The sequence below is a fragment of the Podarcis muralis genome, chromosome 1, assembly GCF_964188315.1.
Source record: "Podarcis muralis chromosome 1, rPodMur119.hap1.1, whole genome shotgun sequence".
Classification (NCBI taxonomy): Eukaryota; Metazoa; Chordata; class Lepidosauria; order Squamata; family Lacertidae; genus Podarcis; species Podarcis muralis.
The window spans coordinates 43,546,007-43,568,446 of NC_135655.1; the positions used below are offsets into that span (position 1 = coordinate 43,546,007).

The following is a 22,440-nucleotide window of genomic DNA, read 5'->3' on the forward strand; positions in this document are numbered from 1 at the left end:
TGAATTTCCATGTAAACGAACCCAACCATCTTGCTCACAAAACTCTGCATGTCATCAGAAGATAACACAACTTCTGAATTTCCATGTAAACGAACCCAACCATCTTGCTCACAAAACTCTGCATGTCTTGATATTACAACTCTGCCACGCCCTAGTGCAAAACGATACCCCTTTGACCAAGTTTGATAGCCAACAAACCTAAGTTTCTTTGCCTTGGGCTCTCCTTTCCTTCTCTGTCCTTTTGGGATGTGAACCCAAGCCCAGCAACCAAAAGTTTTAACATGGTCCAAAAAGGGTTTTTTTCCATAAAGCAAAAAATGAGGGGTGTTGTTTATGGTAGAATGAAACAATCTGTTCTGTATGTAGTTAGCACACAGAATTCCTTCTCCCCAATACTTCCTGGATAGGCCAGAATCACATAGCATTGAATCTAGCATTGTTTGTAAAGATCTTATCTTGCGTTCTGCAACTGAATTTTCTTCAGGCGAAAAAGGACACGATTTACGGTGACTAATACCACGTTTTTTCAACCAAACTTGGAGGGCTTCAGACATGAACTCGCCTCCACGGTCACTTTGCAACTGGGTAACTTTGTAGGGAAACTGCCTTTCTATATAGTTGACCCAATTCTTAATCAGTTGACCAGTTTCACTTTTGTGTTTTAACAAATATACCCAAGTATACCGGCTATAATCATCCACAAGAACCAAAAAAAACTTTGCTCCTCCTTCAGACTCTGCAAATGGCCCACAAAGGTCTGAATGTACTAAAGCAAATGGCCTCTTGCTAATTCTAGTACTTTCAGGATAAGACCCTCGCTTACTTTTAGACTCCTTGCAGGTATTGCAGTCTAGAAAAACTGAACATTTTTTCATTTTAATTCCCTTGCTTAATTCTGGCATTTTTGCAATACTGCGGAAATTGGCATGCCCCAAACGACGATGCCACAGATGCTGGCACTCATCATGCAAGGCTCTATTACAGGCTTTAACACATGCCCCAGACTCACTTACTAGCTGGTCTTTCAAAACAAACAAACCATTTTGTAGCGACGCTGTAACCACTTTTCCAGCTTTCTCTATTCTACAGCCTGAACCAGAAAAGGTTACTTTAAAGCCCTGCTTAACAAGACTTGTAACTGAAAGCAAATTATTTTCTAAACTTGGTACACATAAAACATTGGTAAACTTGGTACTTAAACAGTTGATATTCACACTACCCTTTCCAGCTGACTCATGCACTGTTCCATCAGCTAGTACTACATTTACAGATTTACAAGGCTGCTTTTCTACAAGGGTTTGTGCAGACTTGACAAAAATGTTTGTCGCTGCTGAGTCTAAAATCCAGTCTTGTCCAACGTCGTGACTGGTGCCTCGAACTGCTGCAGAAACATACTGGACTCGACTCTTCCTGTCTCCTCGCTTCCCAGCAAACGCAGGCCACCCTTGTCTTGTATTTTCTCCCACAGACACAGTGCACTGTCGTACTAAATGCTTGGTTGACCCACAACGATAGCATCTTCTGACTGTGAACGCTGCTTCCTCTCTGTGGTCTACAACCTCTTTAGGTTGCCGCTCCTCATCAGTTGCATATCTTTTACTGGACTGCCTCCCATTTCTGGAGTTACGGTGAGGGGTTGTGGCCTTCCTCTCATGGCGTCTTTCCTCCTCATCAAGCAAACGCCCAGTTAAGAAATGCATTGTTAATTGGCTTTCTGGGATTGCTTCCAGAGTCATCACTAAATTGTCCCATGACTCAGGAAGTGAAGACAGCACAATATAAACCTTTCTCTGTTCAGAAAAATGTTCCCCAAGTTCATTTAACTGTGAAAATAAATCACACATTCTTTGAAGATGTGTTGAAACACATTCACCCTCACTTAGTCTGGCTCGGTACAGAGCTCTCGTTAGAGTAATTTTGCTGCCAGCAGTGTCTCTAATATGTATCGCTCTCAGTGCTTGCCAAATCTCACTTGCTGTTTCAAGGTCTCGCACATGAGATAACTGAGACTTCTCTAAACTCAAAATTAAATTGGCATAGGCTTTGTCCTCCAGCCTTTGGTCTGCTTCATCTACTTCTTCATCCTCCTCTTTTACAGGAGGGTTAACAATAACAGTCCAACATTGCTCTTTCTTTAAAAACGCCTGCATCTGTAAACTCCATGACATATAATTGGACTCTCCCAGTTTCTCTACTGGAAAATAGGAAGCTCCCCCTTGAGCTCCAGCTCCAAGTCCAGCCATGGCGCCACCCAGCTTTCAGCTTTCCACTCAGTTCTTACTCACACGTGGCTTGAAGAAATGTTCGGCTCCTGGTCCCAAACAGACACTCCCTGCCAATGCCTTCACACAGCCAGCTGCTTGAGAAACGTTGAGTTGCTTCCAGTCTCTGGGTTCTTTTCACGCCCTGTCTATGCCCACTCAGGACTGGGGACTGGGCCCATAACCTATTGGAGGGGGATTTCCAGCCGGTGGCAGAGGACAGAGTGACTCCAGGAGACATAGGTGTAAAAACCCAAACTAAAACGAAGACTTTATTACTAAGCAAATAAACACAAACTCTGGTGGATGTTATTCCTGCAGGCAGGCAACAAAACTCAGCTTTTTTCCTTTATAGCAACGGTCACCTGCAGCCAATTAATCCCAGAAACTTCTTAAAGGTATACACACATGTTTCTGTGCCGAATGTCCTCTAAGCGTTAACTTTTGAAAAACATGCACGACTGGTAGCAAAGTTGGGAGTTGCTGTGTGTGATATGTAAATATGTTCTGTTCTGTTTAAAATACTATTGTTTCTGTTTGAATGAGAGGGGGTGTTAGAGGACATTCGGCACAGAAACATGTGTGTATACCTTTAAGAAGTTTCTGGGATTAATTGGCTGCAGGTGACCGTTGCTATAAAGGAAAAAAGCTGAGTTTTGTCGCCTGCCTGCAGGAATAACACCCACCAGAGTTTGTGTTTATTTGCTTAGTAATAAAGTCTTCATTTTAGTTTGGGTTTTTACACCTATGTCTCCTGGAGTCACTCTGTTCTCTGCCACCGGCTGGAAATCCCCCTCCAACACAGTCTGAAGATAGGAATATATTACAGGATAATGCAAATTTCAATTCTGCTTGTTTCTCATCAAAGGCCTTTAACAACAGTAATCCATACCTGGGAGCAGCGCTTCTTTATATATAGAAAAAATGCGCCAGTACTGCGTCCCATTGAGTACTGCCAGAAAAAAGCACTGTATGTATATTGTTTTAGAAAGTGCAAATATTCAATAAGTTTGGCTTTAAATGTCATCCTTAGCAGGAATGAACTATGTGAAGAGAGGAGGCCTGTTTCTTCTGTCCCTAACACAATCAGAACTCTCCCCACTCTTGAGAAAAAAAATCCTTAAGTGGTGTAGTTGTCTGCCGGGGGAGGGGGTAACTGCAGTTTGGATCAGAAGAAATAAACTGCAGCTCCTCCCATATTGTCAGCCATATTGGCACCTCTGCCAGCACAGCTGCTGCACTGCCTGGGCCACTGGCAGAGAAGCGGCCCTGGCATCGGCGCTGATATCCATTGAGAGATCTCAACAAAATCTCACAAGATCTCTCGAACTCCATGAGATCGCAAGAGATTTTGGTGAGATCTCGCAAGAGTTCATCAGAAATGGCTGCCAGTGCCAGTACTGTTTCTCTGTTAGCAAATTGCATTTCTAGTAAGTATCTCTTTCCCATCCCTCAGAGTGACTGTAATTAATAACAGCGAAAAGCGGAAATTTTATATGTGTTACGCATTAAGCGTATTGCGTAGTTTGGCCCTCGGTTGTGATTTTTGCTCTGATCTGATTTTGATGCTATACTAGCTTCCACCCAAGCCTGTGCTTGCAAGCATGGTAGCATTCTTTACTTTCTCCTTTGTATGTTTCAGCTGCATGTCATAAATAATCATCACCTAGATTTCCGTAACCAAAGCTTTAGCAAATTATACAAATAAGGCTGTCTATGAGAGCAGTGGGAATAATTAACCTTTTGTTGTGAGTGGGAAATGGCACAGGGAAGACACTTAGAGGTACAAATCAGATGTGCCCTTCTCCTGAGCTTAGTAATGTCTTATTCAAGTTCAGGGACCTAGACTCATAATCAAATTTGGTTGCAAAATGTGTTTACATATTACAGTACTTATAAAACCTTTCAGTTTAGTCAGTGAGTCTTCTGATTTCTCTTAGGCAAATCATGCCATCCATTTCCCCCCGACTTTAGAAGTGCTCTTTTCTTTTTCTAAATACCCCTTCAAAGTCTCTTTGAACCCATCATCATTGACCTCCCTTTAACACAAGCCCCCTCATTGGCCATCGTACTGCGATTCCAGCCTTTCTATCCTGCCTTGTGTTCACTCTTTCCTGGGTGAGACAGGCAAAAATGGCCTCTGGAGATGGGAATAACTGTCAAGGTTGTGCTAAAATGATTAGCTTGGGGGAAAACCTGCTCACTGTTTGGATGAGGCTGCCCACCCACCCACACTCAGTTCTCACAATAAGAGCATTGCTATCACTCTGAGATGTGGAAGAGGCTGTCTAGAAGCTTGCTACTTTCAGGTTGAATGCCAAGAACTATTCTTAGGGTGGGATGGCTGTTATGTACAGTGGTACCTCGGGTTAAGTACTTAATTCGTTCCGGAGGTCCGTACTTAACCTGAAACTGTTCTTAACCTGAAGCACCACTTTAGCTAATGAGGCCTCCTGCTGCCGCCGCGCCGGAGCCCGATATCTGTTCTTATCCTGAAGCAAAGTTCTTAACCTGAAGCACTATTTCTAGGTTAGCGGAGTGTGTAACCTGAAGCATATGTAACCTGAAGCGTATGTAACCCGAGGTACCACTGTATTGAAGTTCTCACCCTGGCCACCAGGGGTATGGTGTATATAGTTTTCACTCAGGTCCACGTCAGTTACTTTAGGCGGGAAACCCTGGGTTGTTGTTGCTACAATGTTGACAGCTGGCTGCCTATTCAAGCAGGCCGGCTGAGCTGTTTGCTGTTCCATTCTGTTCTAGCTTACAAATAAAGAGCTGCTTTGGAGAAATCGCTGCATCATCTGCTATGTCTACCCACTATTTAACAATGGCTAAGACAGGGGGCAGTCCCACCTGACCTCTGGATGCTAAACAGTGCTCCTGCTTACAAAGAGGCGGAGAGGTGAGGAGCAGCATGGGCATAGCAGCAGGACGGTTGGATTGGTGGCAAAATTGCCTTCACCGTGCTGAGCTCCCTGTGCCTTGCCCTCTTCCTCTAAGTGGCAGCGATGCTCAGTGTCTTAAACCAGTTGCACAAGGCCACCCCACCATTACCACCTCACTGACTGCTACTGGTGGTAAATAGCTTTTAAAAAAACAAAAATGTTTCAGCAAGCCTATCCAGGCATGTAAATAAGATGTGTATCTCAGTTGGTTTTTTTAAAATTAAATCTTATTGGTATATTAATAGTTGTATTTGTGGGATGTGAAACTTGTAGCAGTCAAGTACAACATTCCTATAGTGGACATGTTAGATGTTTTGTTCGACTCAGGAGAAAACTTCCCGTTTCCTCCTGAGCTGGGTCAGACTTCCACTATATGTGACTTGAAGAGGGTGTGGACTATTCTGGGTAGAGGAGCACATGTCCTCCATGTTCTGTTCTTCTTCTTCTTATCCATTTTGTGTTCCTGTATGTTAGGAGAAGTGACTGCTCAGTCACAGTCACTTGGGACTAATTCCCTTATGGGACAGTTTATATAGTTATATACTTGTGTAACCTAAGTCTGCCCAGCTTGTCCGGAGTTTTGGGCTGGGCTGCCATCAGTATGCTGATGACACCCAACTCTATCTGTTGATGGATGGCCATCCTGACTCGGCCCCAGACACACTGATCAGATGCTTGGAAGCTGTGGCTGGATGGTTACGTGGGAGCCGGTTGAAGTTAAATCCTTCGAAGACAGAGGTCCTCTGGCTGGGACGGGACGATATGAGATTGAGGGGGCAACTCCCTTCTCTTGCGGGGGTGCAATTAGTGCCAGCACCGTCCGTTAAGAGTTTGGGTGTAATCTTCGATACCTCCCTCTCCATGGAGGCGCAGATTGCAGCTATAACAAAGGCGGCATTTTTTCATCTCCGCCAAGCTAAGCAGTTGGCTCCTTACCTCTCTCGCCCTGACCTAGCCACTGTGATCCACGCGACGGTCACCTCCAGACTGGATTATTGTAACTCGCTCTACGTGGGGCTGCCCTTGAGACTGACCCAGAAACTCCAGCGGGTGCAGAATGCCGCAGCGAGACTCCTTACGGGGTCTTCGCTGCGAGATCACATTCATCCGGTGCTATACCAGCTGCACTGGCTCCCGGTGGAGTACAGGATCAGGTTTAAGGTGCTGGTTTTAACCTTTAAAGCCCTATACGGCCTAGGACCCTCGTACCTACGGGACCGCCTCTCCTGGTATGCCCCACAGAGGAACTTACGGTCTTCAAATAAAAACATCTTGAAGGTCCCAGGCCACAGAGAGGTTAGGCTGGCCTCAACTAGAGCCAGAGCTTTTTCGACTGCGGCTCCAACCTGGTGGAATGCCCTGTCGCAAGAGACAAGGGCCCTGCAGGACTTGACATCTTTTCGCAGGGCCTGTAAGACAGAGCTGTTCCACCAGGCCTTTGGTCAGGGCGCAGCCTGACTCCCTCCTTTGGCAATCTCTACAAAGCTTTAGTCTATGGTTGCCATCAATTTGTATTTTAATTAATTTTTAGAATGTATTTATAATGTTGTATTGTTTTATTGTTGTTAGCCGCCCTGAGCCCGGCTTCGGCTGGGGAGGGCGGGATATAAATAAAATTTATTATTATTATTATTATTATTATTATTTCAGGGATCTGTCTGTGAACCTGAATGAATCTGTGCGTAAACTACTTTTATATTAAGTTTAATCAGATTCTCGTGTCTATTCTTTTAAGAGGGAATAAAAGGGAATTACCAGGAATCCTATATTTAAAAGAGGCTTAAGCAAGCCTGCAACAAGCTAACCGCTGTGCAAATTTAAAAAGGGGAATGTTTGGAACTCTGCTGAGTTATAGAACTTGCTAACGCAAGAGAGCCAGTGTGGTGTAGTGGTTAAGAGCGGTAGTCTCATAATCTGGGGAACCGGGTTCGATTCCCCGCTCCTCCACATGCAGCTGCTGGGTGACCTTGGGCCAGTCACACTTCTCTCAGCCCCGCTCACCTCACAGAGTGTTTGTTGTGGGAGAGGAAGGGGAAGGAGAATGTTAGCCGCTTTGAGACTCCTTAAAGGGAGTGAAAGGCGGGATATCAAATCCAAACTCTCTCTTCTTGGGGGACGCGGGTGGCGCTGTGGGTTAAAGCCTCAGCGCCTAGGACTTGCCGATCGAAAGGTTGGCGGTTCGAATCCCCGCGGCGGGGTGCGCTCCCGTCGTTCGGTCCCAGCGCCTGCCAACCTAGCAGTTCGAAAGCACCCCCAGGTGCAAGTAGATAAATAGGGACCGCTTACCAGCGGGAAGGTAAACGGCGTTCTGTGTGCTGCGCTGGCTCGCCAGATGCAGCTTGTCACGCTGGCCACGTGACCCGGAAGTGTCTTCGGACAGCGCTGGCCCCCGGCCTCTTAAGTGAGATGGGCGCACAACCCCAGAGTCTGTCAAGACTGGCCCGTACGGGCAGGGGTACCTTTACCTTTACCTTTACCTAACGCAAGTTAGGAAGGATATCATTAAATAATATATCCTCTCCTGCCTCCCTAAACATCCCCACAGTTTTGAATTGTTTTACATTTACCACTTAGGGATTCTTTGATCAAATGGTTTCTGGATGCCTCTAAATGTAAGATAAAATGAAAGATGGCTGCTCCCACCTTTCGAGAAAAAGAACCTAAGAATGGCTGTAGTTCTTCTTGGGGGCATTTCCAGTAATACATGCAGACTGGACTCTTCATAGTCCTGTTGAATGCAAGACTTCGCCAAGGTATCTAGATGTCCTGGCCTGCTCTATATCATGGTTGTTAGTCAGTCACCTATGTTTGGTAAACCTTTTAGTAAAGACAAGAATTTTAGCTTTTTGGTAATTTATTGTGAGCAGCTTCTCAGTACATCAGACAAAGAGTGTTCGAAGGGTTCTCCAGAGGCTACTTCTGAAAAAGATATAATGGCTGCGTCATCTGTGTAAAGTAAAACAGGGATTTGCTAATTTAAGGGGGTGGAAATCTGGGTTTGGCATAAGTTTGGTCTATAGAATTGATGTGAATAATACGACTGATGAACTCCCGATTCACTACCCTCTTCAATGGACCCAGGGGCAACAAATGACCTTGTGGGTTGCACTCTGAGGTAGTTGTTATCATGTAACTTGCACATGAGTAGGTAAAGCCTGCAGTCTAAGGATAAGGTTTCCATTTTTGCCCATAGTCTCCCCAGGGGATATTATCAAATGCTGATTCAAAGTCAACAAAAGCAGCACAAAGTGACCCATATGAAAATGCTGATGAATTTTCATAATTATTTAAATAAAATAAATAGCAAATTGCTGCAAAATGTGAGGAGCTGAATGTAAGATTGGAAAAACAAGAAACTTAAAGAACCAAAATTGACAGATCCTTCCATCCCTAGATTGTGGGAGCCGGGCTGAACGAAGAGCAGGAAACACTACAAAAGTTAAAATACAAACAAGATGCTGACCGTCTGTAGGAAGATACTGAAAATTATGAACATGCATTGCGATTACTGGACCTGGTCCTTCCCTGGCATTTAGAGGCAGACCCTTTGTCCCTGTCGCACTGCCAGCTTAGGATGGCCAAAAAGGAGAAGAAAATTTCCACCTCAGCATTTGGGACCATATTTGGCTCCCGGCTCAGATTTCCAATTAGTGAGAGCTGTGAATGTGCCAGCAAACCCAGGCTTTCTCTGCTACATTGTCCAGCGATTTTGATATAGCTTCCGTCTTTTCAACTCCCACCTTACATTTAGTTTAACTGTTGTAAATGTCTTACTCCAGACTTCACTGTCAGCTCAAATCTTAGTCACACAAACCAAATGCCAGTTTGGTCATGCATCTAGGACAATTATCCACCCTCTGACTCAGGACAGTTCTGGTCCTACTACCTTAGTAGCTGGGATGTCTAATGGTCCCAAAGTGAAACCGGGGGGGGGGGTATGAAGTCACCCCAGTTATCCAGCTATTTTTCACTGAAATTTAGTATCTGATAACCACGACCTATCCCATATCTGAATGAATGAAAAGAGCCCAGCACAAATATCAATACTGACTTAAAGGTAAAGGGTAAAGGGACCCCTGACCATTAGGTCCAGTCGTGACCGACTCTGGGGTTGCAGCTCTCATCTTGCTTTATTGGCCGAGGGAGCCGGCATACAGCTTCCCGGTCATGTGGCCAGCATGACTAAGCCACTTCTGGCGAACCAGAGCAGCACACGGAAACGCTGTTTACCTTCCTGCTGGAGTGGTACCTATTTATCTACTTGCACTTTGACGTGCTTTCGAACTGCTAGGTTGGCAGGAGCTGGGACCGAGCAACGGGAGCTCACCCCTTTGCGGGGATTCGAACTGCCGACCTTCTGATCGCAAGTCCTAGGCTCTGTGGTTTAACCCACAGTGCCACCCGCGTCCCTGCAATACTGACTATTATTGCAGTAACTAACTGTATCTAGTTAATTTCTTAGTGTTTTGCAATGAATATTTATATCGTTTCAAATATGGAAAGCTCCAGATTTCCTTTGCCCCACCTTTGTATTCTGAACCTGGACAATGGAGCCATATTTTTATGCAGGATAACATATTTGGTAAAAATAGGTGATTTTCTAATTTGTCTAAATGAGTGCATCTTTGTGCAAGGACATGAGGGGTTTGTGAAAATTCTACTGCAAGTTTTCATACACAACAGCATAATTCAATGCATAATGAAAAACACAAAGTACTATAACATAGTTCAAGGCCCTCTCTGGCTTATCTGGTTAGCTGATGTCTTTAGGATATATGATTTTATTTACACATATATACAACCTGAGCATAGCATTAATGAGCATAGCAGATGTTGTTCATCCATTAGTCAGAGGTTGGGATCCAGCACAGAGCAAGGGTGCCTGTGTGTCCAGCTTGTAGTCTGCTTGCAACTCAGTTTGCCCCTTCTCTCCACCCCCCACCCCCCACCCACCCCTGGTGCTAAGTGAGGGGAAAGCCGACCCATTCATTCTATGGCACAGATCAACTTCTTTGGTTATGCTAATCATGGTCCTTAGTCTGTCACAATCATTGCCTAGACCAGGCTTCCTCAACCTCAGCCCTCCAGATGTTTTTTGGCCTACAACTCCCATGATCCTTAGCTAGCAGGACTAGTGGTCAGGAATGATGGGAATTGTAGTCTCAAAGCATCTGGAGGTCTGAGGTTGAGGAAGCCTGGCCTAGACTGATTTGGCAGGCTTGCTCTCATACATTCTACCCTCACAGATACAAAAAGCCAAGGGACTCAGGGCATCATGCAGGCACACACACACACACACACACACACACACACACACACACACACACTGCAAACACACACAGAAAGCCTGGCATGAGCACACAAATCACTGGCAACGACGACAACAAATCTCTCACTGGAGCAGCCATTTCCTGCATCTTTCTCCCCCAAGATTTAGAAAGCAAAGATGCCTTACACAAAATGTCTTTCAGTAAACTTTAAACTGAAATATTTCGTTTGAAAAACAGGTCAATATCAATTGCTTCAAAAATCTACTCGCCTTGTTAGTAAAGATTTTCCCTTTACAAGGCAAACCGTAGATATGAAATAAAAGTGGCTTTCCTACCAAGATAGTAGCAGTGCAATCCTATGAATGTTTATTGAGAAGGCAGTCTCACTGTTTCTAGTAGAGCTTACCCCCTGCTCAGCGCATCTAGGACTGACGCCTAAAATGTCCAAGAGGAATACAGTTAAAAATAGGGAATGCCACTCTTCAGTAATCACAAATAAGAACTCATCAAAGAGGAGACAATCAACTGAGGTTGTAATCCAGTACTTACTGACCTGGCAGTAAGCCTATTGAATCCAATGGGACTTACTTCTGTGCAAAGACATATGTAGGATCGTGCTGTGAAGATGCTTCACCTATTATATAACCCCAAATATGATGCTAATTATTCTAAGTTTGCTTATAAAGCAGAATAGAATTGCAGGTTTTTACCAACTGTGGATTTTTCTTAACTTCAAAATCCTGAGCAGAAAAGAAGAGGGAAGTTATATTCTAATATCCACTACCGGTATATCACACCTAATAAAAAGCACCAGACAGATAATTTTGTTTCACTCCCGTACAGATTAACTTACCGGTAATTGGTGGGCACATTTGACCATGTTCTTTTAATTAAAAAAATCAATTTTATTTAAAAATGGCCATTGTGCCAATTCCTAACAATTGCTCAGAACACCCACCAAAGCAAGATTTGACTAGGTTTTTCGAGTTTTAATTTGGTTATCCAAAAACAGAAACTTCTCTTCTATATTTAGAGCAGGATTTTTACTAATATTTTGTTCAGCAGCACCCTCTAGTGATTTATAGAAAGAACACACCATAACATTCTGCCAATGATGGCAGAACTTTTAAGTGCCATAACTTTTAAGTGGCAGCGTACCATTTTAAGCAGTCATGGCTTCCCTCCAGGAATCTGGGGAACTGTAATTTATTAAGGGTACTAAGATTTATTAGGAGATTCCATATTTGCAAACCTTCCTGCCATAGCTTCTTCTTTATCTAACCTAAACTCTTCCCAAACACAGAAAACATTAGTATTCATTTCTAAGTTTCATAAGTTCCCAGAATATTGCTTGCATAAAACAAGAAACAGGCTTGGTAAATTTAGGAAAAACAATCACTCCTGGCAACTCTTAGCTTAGTACTTATTTTTCTTGGTAATTCAAACTGGAAAGCTGCTCACAGCTCTCAGGGAAGGAGAAAGGGGGAAATCAATGATTGTGCATTGATTTTATGAGGGACTGAATTGCAGCTGAGAGAGGCATGTCAAAACCAAGATTCAGAAAGTCAACAGCTGTCCTGCTCGGATCTTGCTCATCACCCTATATATCTAGACATCAGTTTAGTGGCTCTTGGCCATGCTGAGCTTCTGTGGGGTGCAGGGACTGCATTTCCAACATGGCAGGGGATCTTGCAGAGAGGAAGCATCCCTCAAAAATCTCCCCTTGCTTCCTCCTGTGAGCTGCTGCAGGCTCTGGTGCTCTGCCTCCCATTTGCAACTTGTCACTACTGTTGTTGTTGTTGTTGTTGTTGTTGTTTAGTCGCTTAGTCGTGTCCGACTCTTCGTGACCCCATGGACCAGAGCACGCCAGGCACCTCTGTCCTCCACTACTTCCCGCAGTTTGGTCAAACTCATGCTGGTAACCTCGAAAACACTGTCCAACCATCTCGTCCTCTGTCGTCCCCTTCTCCTTTGCCCTCCATCTTTCCCAGCATCAGTGTCTTCTCCAGGGAGTCTTCTCTTCTCATGAGGTGGCCAAAGTACTGGAGCCTCAGCTTCACGATCTGTCCTTCCAGTGAGCACTCAGGGCTGATTTCCTTAACAATGGATGCGTTTGGTCTTCTTGCAGTCCATGGGACTCTCAAGAGTCTCCTCCAGCACCATAATTCAAAAGAATCAATTCTTCGGCGATCAGCCTTCTTTATGGTCCAGCTCTCACTTCCATACATCACTACTGGGAAAACCATGGCTTTAACTATACAGACCTTTGTTGGCAAGGTGACGTCTCTACTTCTCAAGATGCTGTCTAGGCCTGTCATTGCCCTTCTCCCAAGAAGCAGGCGTCTTTTAATTTCGTGGCTGCTGTCACCATCTGCAGTCACTACTGTAGTTTGCAAGAAAACTTGTAGCAGCTGGTAGCCAACACAGTGGCCTTCAAATGTTTTGGACTGCAGTGTTTTCCCTAGGGAGTCTCATCATTACGTATCTTTATGCGCCAGGCAAAACCTTCCTCCCCCACCCAACACCTGGCTTTTCATTATCTATGGCCTCCTTTAATGAATGAGGTTTTTTTAAAATAGGAATGTCTCTTACAATTTTCTATTTTTTATGATGGTTTCAATGTATGTTATTCATTTATTGTTGTACGTTGCTTTAGGTTGCCCTGGCAAAAAAGGGGGGAGCAATGGTAATCGCTTCCTAATCACAGGAAGTGTGATTAGATGGCCTTGTCACTCAAACAGTGGCTGAGTTTGGACATCACAGAAAACTAGCTGCGATGGGAACAAGCCCAGACTCCCTTTGGTTTGCATGCCCCAGTGTGTCCCCTACAGATCCCTGACATGGCATCCCAGAGCATGCCTTCAGATTTATTAAGTTCCACCAACCACATTCTTCTTCTTTTGCTTTTGGGGAGTTGTAGCAGCTGCCAAAACATCCTGTTATGCGAAAGATAACTTTATTAAATATAATATGGTTAGAAAAACAGAGAGAGAGAAAAACAGCTAATGCGGAGAGATTGGGGGTGGAGGGAACAGGTGGCTTTGCACAGAGATGGAAACGTCTAATGTCGTTTCCCGAGATGTGTCAGGCGCAGAACAGCTGCAGGACTCAACAGCTTGTTCAAATCACTATCCCATGAACAATTCTGGTGAATCAGTTCCCACTTTCCCAAATATTTTTACCCCTGTCATTGCAGCAGGGACAGACTTTGGTAATCTTTTGGTGCCCTGTACGAGGCCAAAATTTGGCATCCCCAAATGGATCTTCTCAATTATGAATCTTCTCGATTTTGCACCCTCTCGGCTCAGTGCCCTGTGCGAGGGAACCACCCGCTCCACCCTAAATCCAGTGCTGCATTACAGCCTTCCAGCCAAACCAGAAGACTTAACATTCCAGGTACAGTGGTACCTCGGGTTAAGTACTTAATTTGTTCCGGAGGTCCGTACTTAACCCGAAACTGTTCTTAACCTGAAGCACCACTTTAGCTAATGGGGCCTCCTGCTGCCGCCGCCACCGCGCGATTTCTGTTCTCATCCTGAAGAAAGTTCTTAACCCGAGGTACTATTTCTGGGTTAGCGGAGTCTGTAACCTGAGGTACCACTGTACATTTCACCACGTGCTACGAGCAAATTAAGCCTTTCTGTCTTCTAGTAGCAGATGCCAATAATCCTAACGACATCTCACATTTGCATCACCTTTTATTTTTTTCCTAAAATCATTTGTCTTTCATCTTGGCAGAAACACTTGCTTGTCGAATTTCTTCCATCATGAAGAGTCAAGCCGCTTTCACGGAAACTATGCCAAGGCCAAGCCAGGCCGACAGTGCAGATCCCTTCCTGTCGTGCTCCTCAGGCAAGGCAAGGGACCAAGAGGGTGACCGGCCTCCTCTCCAGTCTTAGCGCTGCTGCCACCCCACCCCACCCACTGTCAGCTGCTGAGGTTCTTCTCTACAAATCTGATGCGAATGGCTCCTCCTTGGGCTGCTTCTTAGTCACAGTGTGCAGGTATTTCAGACGAATGGTGGGAAGCTGCTCATAAAGGTCAAAGCCCACTGGGCTCTCTTTATTTGGCAATTTATAGTAGAGAAGATGTCGCTTGAGTACCTGAAGAGTGTAGGAGGAAGCAGAGGGTGTATGAAAGAAAAGCAGTTTCCCCGATACGGCTCAAACCCTAGAGATATGGGCCATTCCAGGCTATGCTTTTTCTCTTACGGGAAAGCATAAGGAGCACAAGGGAACTAAGAAGTAGTCACTCAGATGCTGCAGCCCAAACACATGATGTTCATACTATTAGCACATCTGTTCTGGGGAAATTTGCACCTTAATACTGCTGCAACGCCTGCAGTATTTGTCATGTGACAAAGACACATGAGAGCAGAAGCAGCAAAGCAGGCTGGGAAGTGCTGGGACTGCACAATCATTTGGGCCTACTAAAGTTATTCAGGCCTAACTGCTAACTGTTGAGTCACTCTGACATCTGACTTAGCAGCCATTTTCTCTCTGTGTTCTCTGTAAGATTTCAGTCAGAGTCAGTCTGCCCCAGTTGTGAGCAGAGTCAGTATGTAATCTCAGTCAAACTGTTTGGAACCATGTTGTTTATGAAGAAGTTTATTTTAACTCAGTAAAGTTCTTACTCTTTCAATTAAAAACCCTGCATTATTAATTTATGCTGCGTGTCAGTATTAGGTTGCTGGTAACTCAGCTGCAAACAGAGTTATTGTTTGAACTGTGCTGTAAGTTATAATGCTTGTTATGAAGGGGAAACAAGATCCCTAGCTATCAGCTTACAATAGTGCTTGCTGAATCTCCCAATCACATTTAGCAGATTGCCTATGTCTCTAGTGAATTGGTGGCTGAGGTTAGGTTTGAACTAGATACATCCTGGCTCTTTCTGGTGACCAAGAAAAAGCCAGTGAGTGCTTCCTCCATTTAACTGCTCCAGTGCAGGAATATTCCTCACCCAACAGCCTGCCTTTCAAGAAAATCACCCTACTGGCCACACAATAAAATGTGCTCTGTCACATATCATATAGAATTGGGGCTTGCTTCTTAGTTGGGCATTTTAACGCTAAACTGTGATTGTAAGAAGGGTGTTCAACAGTTTGCATGATCAACATCCCTCCATTCCTATGGAAATGATGTGTCCTTTGTGCTGCGGCGCAAGAAGACTCAGCAGAGAAACCAGAGCAATTGTTTGCAGTGAGCCAATGGGCTGAACTAGTGTGTCGCAGCCAAACAACCCATAGAGACGTGTTTTTAAAGTTGGGAGCACTGTGAAAATTCATCACTCCACAAAACTCTCTTTGGTAGCATTACGAGGACTGGTTTTGAGCGCCAGCTGCAGGGTGCCTACCTCATCAGCCAAGAGCCAGGTCCTCTGGAGCATGCTTTTTCGGGCCACATCAGCCTCCTGAGATAAAAGTACCAATAAAATAAAGTTAAACTTATAGTTGCTTTTCTAAGAGAATCCCCAAGGGAATTGTTGGTCATCACAGGTAACAATGAACATACAAAAGCCAAAATCTGTATATCCTATATAGCAACCTTTTCTTCAAGAGTTTAGTGTGCTCAGAAGAACCCATACAGATACATCTTGTTTCTTGGGCTGCTCTTTCTGAATTAAGTTTCTTGGCAAATCAGCTTTCTGCTGGCATGCATGACAAGTGGCCTGATAGGCCTAGTGAGGATTCAGTGGTCTGGCTCACACTTCACTCTAAGCCAAAGCATGGCTTAGCATGTGGGCCAACCTTGAACCACCAGAGGTTCTAGTTTGGTCCAGGAGACCATTTTCCCCAAACTACAACTGCTCACCCATCAGCTGACATTACTGTTGACATCAGCTGGTGGGCAGGAGGAGAGGATTTAATCCTGCACTGGCTGGGTGCCCTGTTCCCAGCAAGAATGTGCAGCAAAGGCAGCAGGGTTCAATCTCTTGAGCAGGGTTCAATCTCTTGAGCATTTCTCAAAAACACAGTGTGAAGCAGCTCACACGCTTCTCCTACAAACAGGTGGGCAGCAGTGGAGCACCCTGGACAAATGGAAATTTCCATATTGTCTTCAAAAGGCAACCCAACAACGATGCCACAGGCTATTTCTGTTATCTCTAAAAATCCCAGGTCCACAATGACAGCCCAGGACAAGACATTCATCCAGATCCTCCCTCCTAACAGCTGGCGTGCTTTTCACATAACCAACTGAGACAGAGCATCAAAACATAACAGGAAGGAACTGTGTGCATCACACAACCAGCTTGGTAGAAGAACAGGATGCACCAGGGCCAGACTTTAAAAGATGATTGCATACCTGTGTGGTGTTATCCTGTGAGAAAATGAAGCTGTTGACATGGGCCACAGCAACCACATAAAGTACAGGGCACCAGTTCTGTCGCAAGGTCCCTGTGACCAAGGTCTGGAAGTACTGGCGGAGGAGGTTCAGGTTGTCTTCAGCAGGGGAAAGGTATCGCTCCAGAGGCACAGGAAACTGCAACAAAACCAAGAAAGCAACACCACTCAAAAATATGTATTTTATGTTTTCAAAAAAGTATATTTTATAGAAAAATACACTGAAACACATTTATTGTACACACACACACAATAATAATTGTACATGAAGAGTGTGTAAAATTTAACTGTGGACTCTTCATGCATTTGTTCAGGCACGCAAGATAGGATGGAACAGACCTATGACTGTGTCATCTATTTCTACTCAATATTGATCCAGAGCAGATTCCATCATATAGTTGGCAGAGTAAAAACTTAAACATGTTACAGGATTTCCCAAAAATAGACCAGAGGCAATTAATATTTCATCCAGCAAAGCTTTACTGCTACTGAAGGCAAATGAGCATAATGGCCACAAATCCCATACATTCAGGATTGGCACTGTCCATAAGAAGTCCGGTTGCAGCAGACTTAACTTACAATAACTTATACTATGTACAAAACACCACACCAGAAGGAAAAGAGATAGAAAGTGAAACCCAGGCTCCTTCTGGCCTTACTTTTACAGTCAGCATGACCTTGACAGAAGAGATAACAGAACCAGTTTAAACCAGCTGTACTCAGCTTCTCTGAAGGAATAACCCAAACACCATGAACCTTCTGCTTGTTTCTTTCACACAGAGAAGTTTCCAGAACCCTCTTGAATTAATTAGAAGAGGAAAGATCTCTACACATCAGATCAATACTGCAACAATACTGAACCAAGAAATGCAAACTGACAAACTGAGCTCCAGCAAAACTAAAAGTGGAGAGGGAATTAGGCTGCTCAGTCCATCCCTAGTGGGGAACAGAATTATGCTCCCCCTAATCCTGCCAGCTACTTCTGCCTCCTTATACGTTTCCTTCCTTCCCTCTCTCATAGTACTAGAATACAGGGACATGGAAGAGTCAGGGCAGGCAAAAGGAAGTACCGTATTTTTTGCACCATAACACTCACTTTTTTCCTCCTAGAAAGTAAGGGGAAATGTCTGTGCGTGTTATGGAGGGAATGCCTACGGGTGGCATGCCTACGGATTTTCCTCCTCTAAAAACTACGTGCGTGTTATGGTCGGGTGCGTGCTATAGAGCGAAAAATATGGTACTTATTCACGCAGCACATAGCTAAACCCAAAGATGTAGTGAGGATCACCAAGGTGGATGGATTTATCAGAGTGTTAGACACATTCATAAAGTGTTATCAATGGCTACTGCTCATGACAGCTTTGCTGGGGATTACAAGTAGAGAGTTCTGCTACGCTCATGTGCTGTTTGTGAGGTTTTCATAGACATCTTGTTGGCCACAGGGAGAACAAGATGCTGGACTAAATGGGCCTTCAGTCTGATCCAGCAGGGCTTTCTTGAGCTGGCTTCCCACTGGAGTCCACCCCTACCCCAAAACAAACCGGCCTTATCTTGGGGAGACCTACCTGTTGGAGTGGAACTCCCAGGGCCCTCAAGGTGCTCACATGCTCTCCAAAGACAGCCATCCTAAGCTGCACACTAAACCGCCTCTGCAGAGGAAGAAGCACGAAGACGCCAAAGAGTGGGTCTCCAAAGGAGACTCCTTCAAACTGTTCAAGGAGGTTGATGTAGAGGTCATGGAAAGAAGCTAAGCCAGGGAGGGGAGAATCCAAGTTCAAGGAATCCAGGACTTTGGGCTGGCAGTAGAGGGAGAGGAGAGCAGCTGTGTAGCAATGGACAGGCCCTTCCAGGAACAAGTCGCTGCCCGTGAGGAAGACACACATAAGCCTTGCAAGTTTGGCTGCCGCCGAGATGCCCTGAAGGACCCTGGCTCTCCAAGTCTCCAGCAAGAGGACCCACTGCAGGCTCTGAGTCACAGTGCGCACAAGATCCAGTGGGAGAGAACTCAGCCCAGCCCACCGGGATTCTGCACCAGTCACACTGTTATAGAGGTTGATGAGAGGAAGGAACGGCCAATCGGAAGGCAGGATTGGCCCTTTGACCTCAGGAAGAATCATGGATTGGATTAAGTGTGTTCTTCCTTGGTAAACATCTCTGGAACGAACAAGGGCAGACTCCAAGTAAGCAAAGTGAGAGAGGTAGCAGGCCTGGATCTGCGGGAGATGCTGGTATGCTTCCTCCAGTAAGGCACCACGACTAGGGAGGGGAGGAACAGCAGCTGCTGAGCCTGGCTGTGCTGGCTTCGCCTTTGAGCTCAAGTGCAGGAGGTCTGAGAAATCAGCAGCTTCTGGCCCCCCTGATTTGCCTTCCCTGTACAAAAGGGAGAGTGGGGGGGACAGGTGATGAATGCCAATGCTTTCTTGATTAATGCAATGATATTTGCTATTTGCTTATCTATTTCCTACAGCACAAGAGTAATCCCCAACAGTCTTATGATCTACGTTTTCACAAACAAAGATACAGCGTGACTCCAGGGCGCTGCCCTAAGGAAATATATTCTACAGTGCGGCAGGTGCGGCATATAAGTATGTAAGAAGTGCCTAACTAGAACAGAACAGAGATAAGATTGCTAGAATAAATGCACCTCCAGGAATAGCTAGGGCAGCTCAGAAAGGGCTATAAAGGGGATTCTTGGATGTAGAAAGTGCCTCTGAGTGTGTAGCACTCATTATCACAACTTACAGCATCCTTCCCCATCTTGATGTTGCTGGACTCTAACTCCCAGCAACCATAGCCAACTAATGGCCAAGGATGATGGGAGTTAGAGTCCATGTATGCAGAGGCCACCAATCGTTTTTATACGTGGGAATCCATGTTTCCAAAGAGATTCAAACATTCAATTCCTTTTCTCATGACCATAAGCAGCCTCAACGTAGTGAAATTTAATAACTTATTTTTGGGATGAGGAATATATTGAAAGGGAAATGGTCTGAACACATGGCGATTCCCAACGCCCATTTTCTGCTTTCAGACTGACTCTTGTGGAGTGCAGTGCCGAAAGTGCCACGTTTGTGGACTAGGTCACCTTCTTAGGCCTCGGCAAATCTCTCATGGCTTAACCCACTTTGCAGTGTTTACATTAAGGATATATCACCATCAACATAGAAGAAGTCAATTTTTAAAAATTGCACAAACATAACCTCCAACGTTTTGCACAGCAAAAGTTACAAGTGGAAAAGCAATAAAGATGGCACGGAGATTTAAAAGGCTTCACAGCTGGTGCAGAGAAGAGCAAGAAGTCACACTTTGTCCTTCAGGGCCATGGAGCTGCATCAAAATGTTTCTTCAGCTATGTAGACAGCACAAGTATTAGTCATGATGGCTATATATTATCTCCAGGATCAGAGACGGTGTGCCTCGGAATATCAATTGTTGGGGATCAAAGAGGAACAGAATGATAAGATAGTTGTGTCCTGCTTGTCATAAGCATCTGCTTATGATCTAGACACACTTTTAGTAACATCCAGCAAGACTCGTTTTATGTCTTCAACTCCCACTGCAAGGAAACCTAGAACAGGCTCCCCAGTAGGTTACTGAAACTAAAGCTCTGTAAATCTCTCTTTCCTTTTTTCCAAAACAGTTTCTCCACATCCTCATCTTTGGAAGGGTTACTCAAGGGGAGCGATGGGGAAGAGGTGGAAAGAGGGAGTGGAACTTACGGAATCAGTTTTGCATTGAAAACAAGGCCCAATAGGAGTTCATGAGCCAGGTGCTCACTGCCTGGCAACAGACGGCTTAACAATGCCATGGCAACGCAGTGATGGAGCGAAGCATGCCGACTGTAATCCGGACAAGTACCTGCCTGCACAGGAAACAAAATCCAGCATGTGAAAATGTTGCAGCCATGCGCATTGATACAGATATACGGGTCATGATATGACACAGGGCAGGGGCAGGAATAAAGGGAGATGTTCTATGCCTGCAAGAGTAGGCAGTTTTTTTATACTGATGAACAACCCCAGAAGATATCCTCCTACACATTGGCTTTTCACCATGAAGTCTGCGAATCAGTGCAACACAGTGCAACTTTGCATGGTGTTTATGCAACGTGGTGGGAGACAAGTTAAGGCAGATACTTCGGTTGGCCAAAACCTGGGCTTTACACAGTAGATCACTCAGATTTTCAGCCAGTTTCACCTTATGGTGAATGAATACACATGGCACAGCCCCCAACTTTCCCACAACCCATAAGTCCCTTCAGATAGAGTCTCCTGCTCATGTTTGGGTGGCAAGGGAGTGGGTGGGAGTAGAAGCAGACAGCTTTAGGTCTCTGCAGACTGCTAAGATAATGCAGTATGTTTTCTTTATGGGTGGCAAATTGGGATGGGAGGTGGGGGGAAAACACCTATTGGCTTCTTTTGTCCATTTCATTATCAAAGGTGGGGAATGGAGAGTGGGGAACATTGCAAAGTGAATCAGTAGGTGCCAAATTCTATTGAGGAACCAGGGCCTGTTCACCATGCCCCCTCCCCAGAAGGTTCTGTAATAAGTACATGGACAAAGCCACACTGGTGTTCCTCAGATGTTTTGGACTACAACTCCCATCGGTCACAACCAGCACGTGCTGTAGTAAAACACATCTCGAGGGCTCTAGGCTGGTGATGGGTGGGCTAAGCAAACCAGAAGTGAAGATGGATGCAAAGAGCTTACCATTTTCTGAGCCAGTGAAAGCACGTAATATTGAAAGTGGTATTCATGACTCAAGAGCCAAGCAGAGGAAGGAGTTATAGAAGGCGGGTCAGCAGTCCAGCTCTGCAGCAGATAGTCTGTCACACCCTTCACGTCCAGTATGGAGACATACTGTGTTAAAAAAAAAGAGGTAATGTCAGTTACCTGAATCTAGAGGGTGATAGTCTCCTTTAGCTAGTTTTTTTTCTGTCATATAGAAATGCCATTCATATGCTCAGCTACTACAACATCCTTCTCATTGTCTGCTGGGATAATTGAAAACTGATGGTTTCCCCGGAGAGAACAATGCATGCTATATTCACATTTTAAGAGACATAGGAAAAGAGCCCATTTGTCTGGAGAAGTAATCATTTATGGTTACTGCTCCTTCTTTCTTACCAAGTCTGTCAATTTTACCTGCTCTGGGGCTTTTCAGACTTTTAACAACCCATCTGCAGAAGGAGAAAACAAGCTTGCTCCATCTTCCATGTGACAGCCCTTCAGATATTTGAAGATTGCTATTATGTCATCTCTCAGTCTTGTCTTCTTCTAGCTAAACATACCCAGCTCCTTCAGTTCCCTCAACCATTCCTCGTAAGGGTTGGTTTCCAACTGGGGTTCAAGATTGGAGGGAGGCTTGTACACAAGCACGCTTATAAACCCTCTACAGAATTTGCCAAGTCGGGGTGTGTTTTTGCATGTGGTTCACATAGCCTCATGCCTCCTACATGCTTATAATTTTATAAAACCTGAAGAGGGTTTATATGCCTAAAGGCTAGACTTCAGGCTCTCATATGCCCAAGGGTTAGGCTTTCAGGGCTCGCTCAACCAACTCCTGGCTTTATTGCATCTGGTTGCCTGAAACACATAAATGGAACACTGTTACAGTGTCC

The 22,440-nt window shown here is 44.8% G+C and overlaps 1 protein-coding gene across 1 annotated transcript in view; it reads right to left on the bottom strand.

Annotated features, from left to right (window-relative positions):
* Positions 1 to 13,418: 13,418 nt before the first annotated feature.
* Positions 13,419 to 22,440, bottom strand: part of RPAP1 (RNA polymerase II associated protein 1) — a 44,098-nt gene continuing 35,076 nt past the window's right edge. The window contains 6 exon segments of the mRNA XM_077927072.1: positions 13,419 to 14,582; positions 15,832 to 15,888; positions 16,782 to 16,958; positions 18,385 to 19,189; positions 20,539 to 20,681; positions 21,530 to 21,736. Of these exon segments, the coding sequence (XP_077783198.1) occupies positions 14,427 to 14,582; positions 15,832 to 15,888; positions 16,782 to 16,958; positions 18,385 to 19,189; positions 20,539 to 20,681; positions 21,530 to 21,736 (1,545 nt within the window). The 3' untranslated portion in view covers positions 13,419 to 14,426.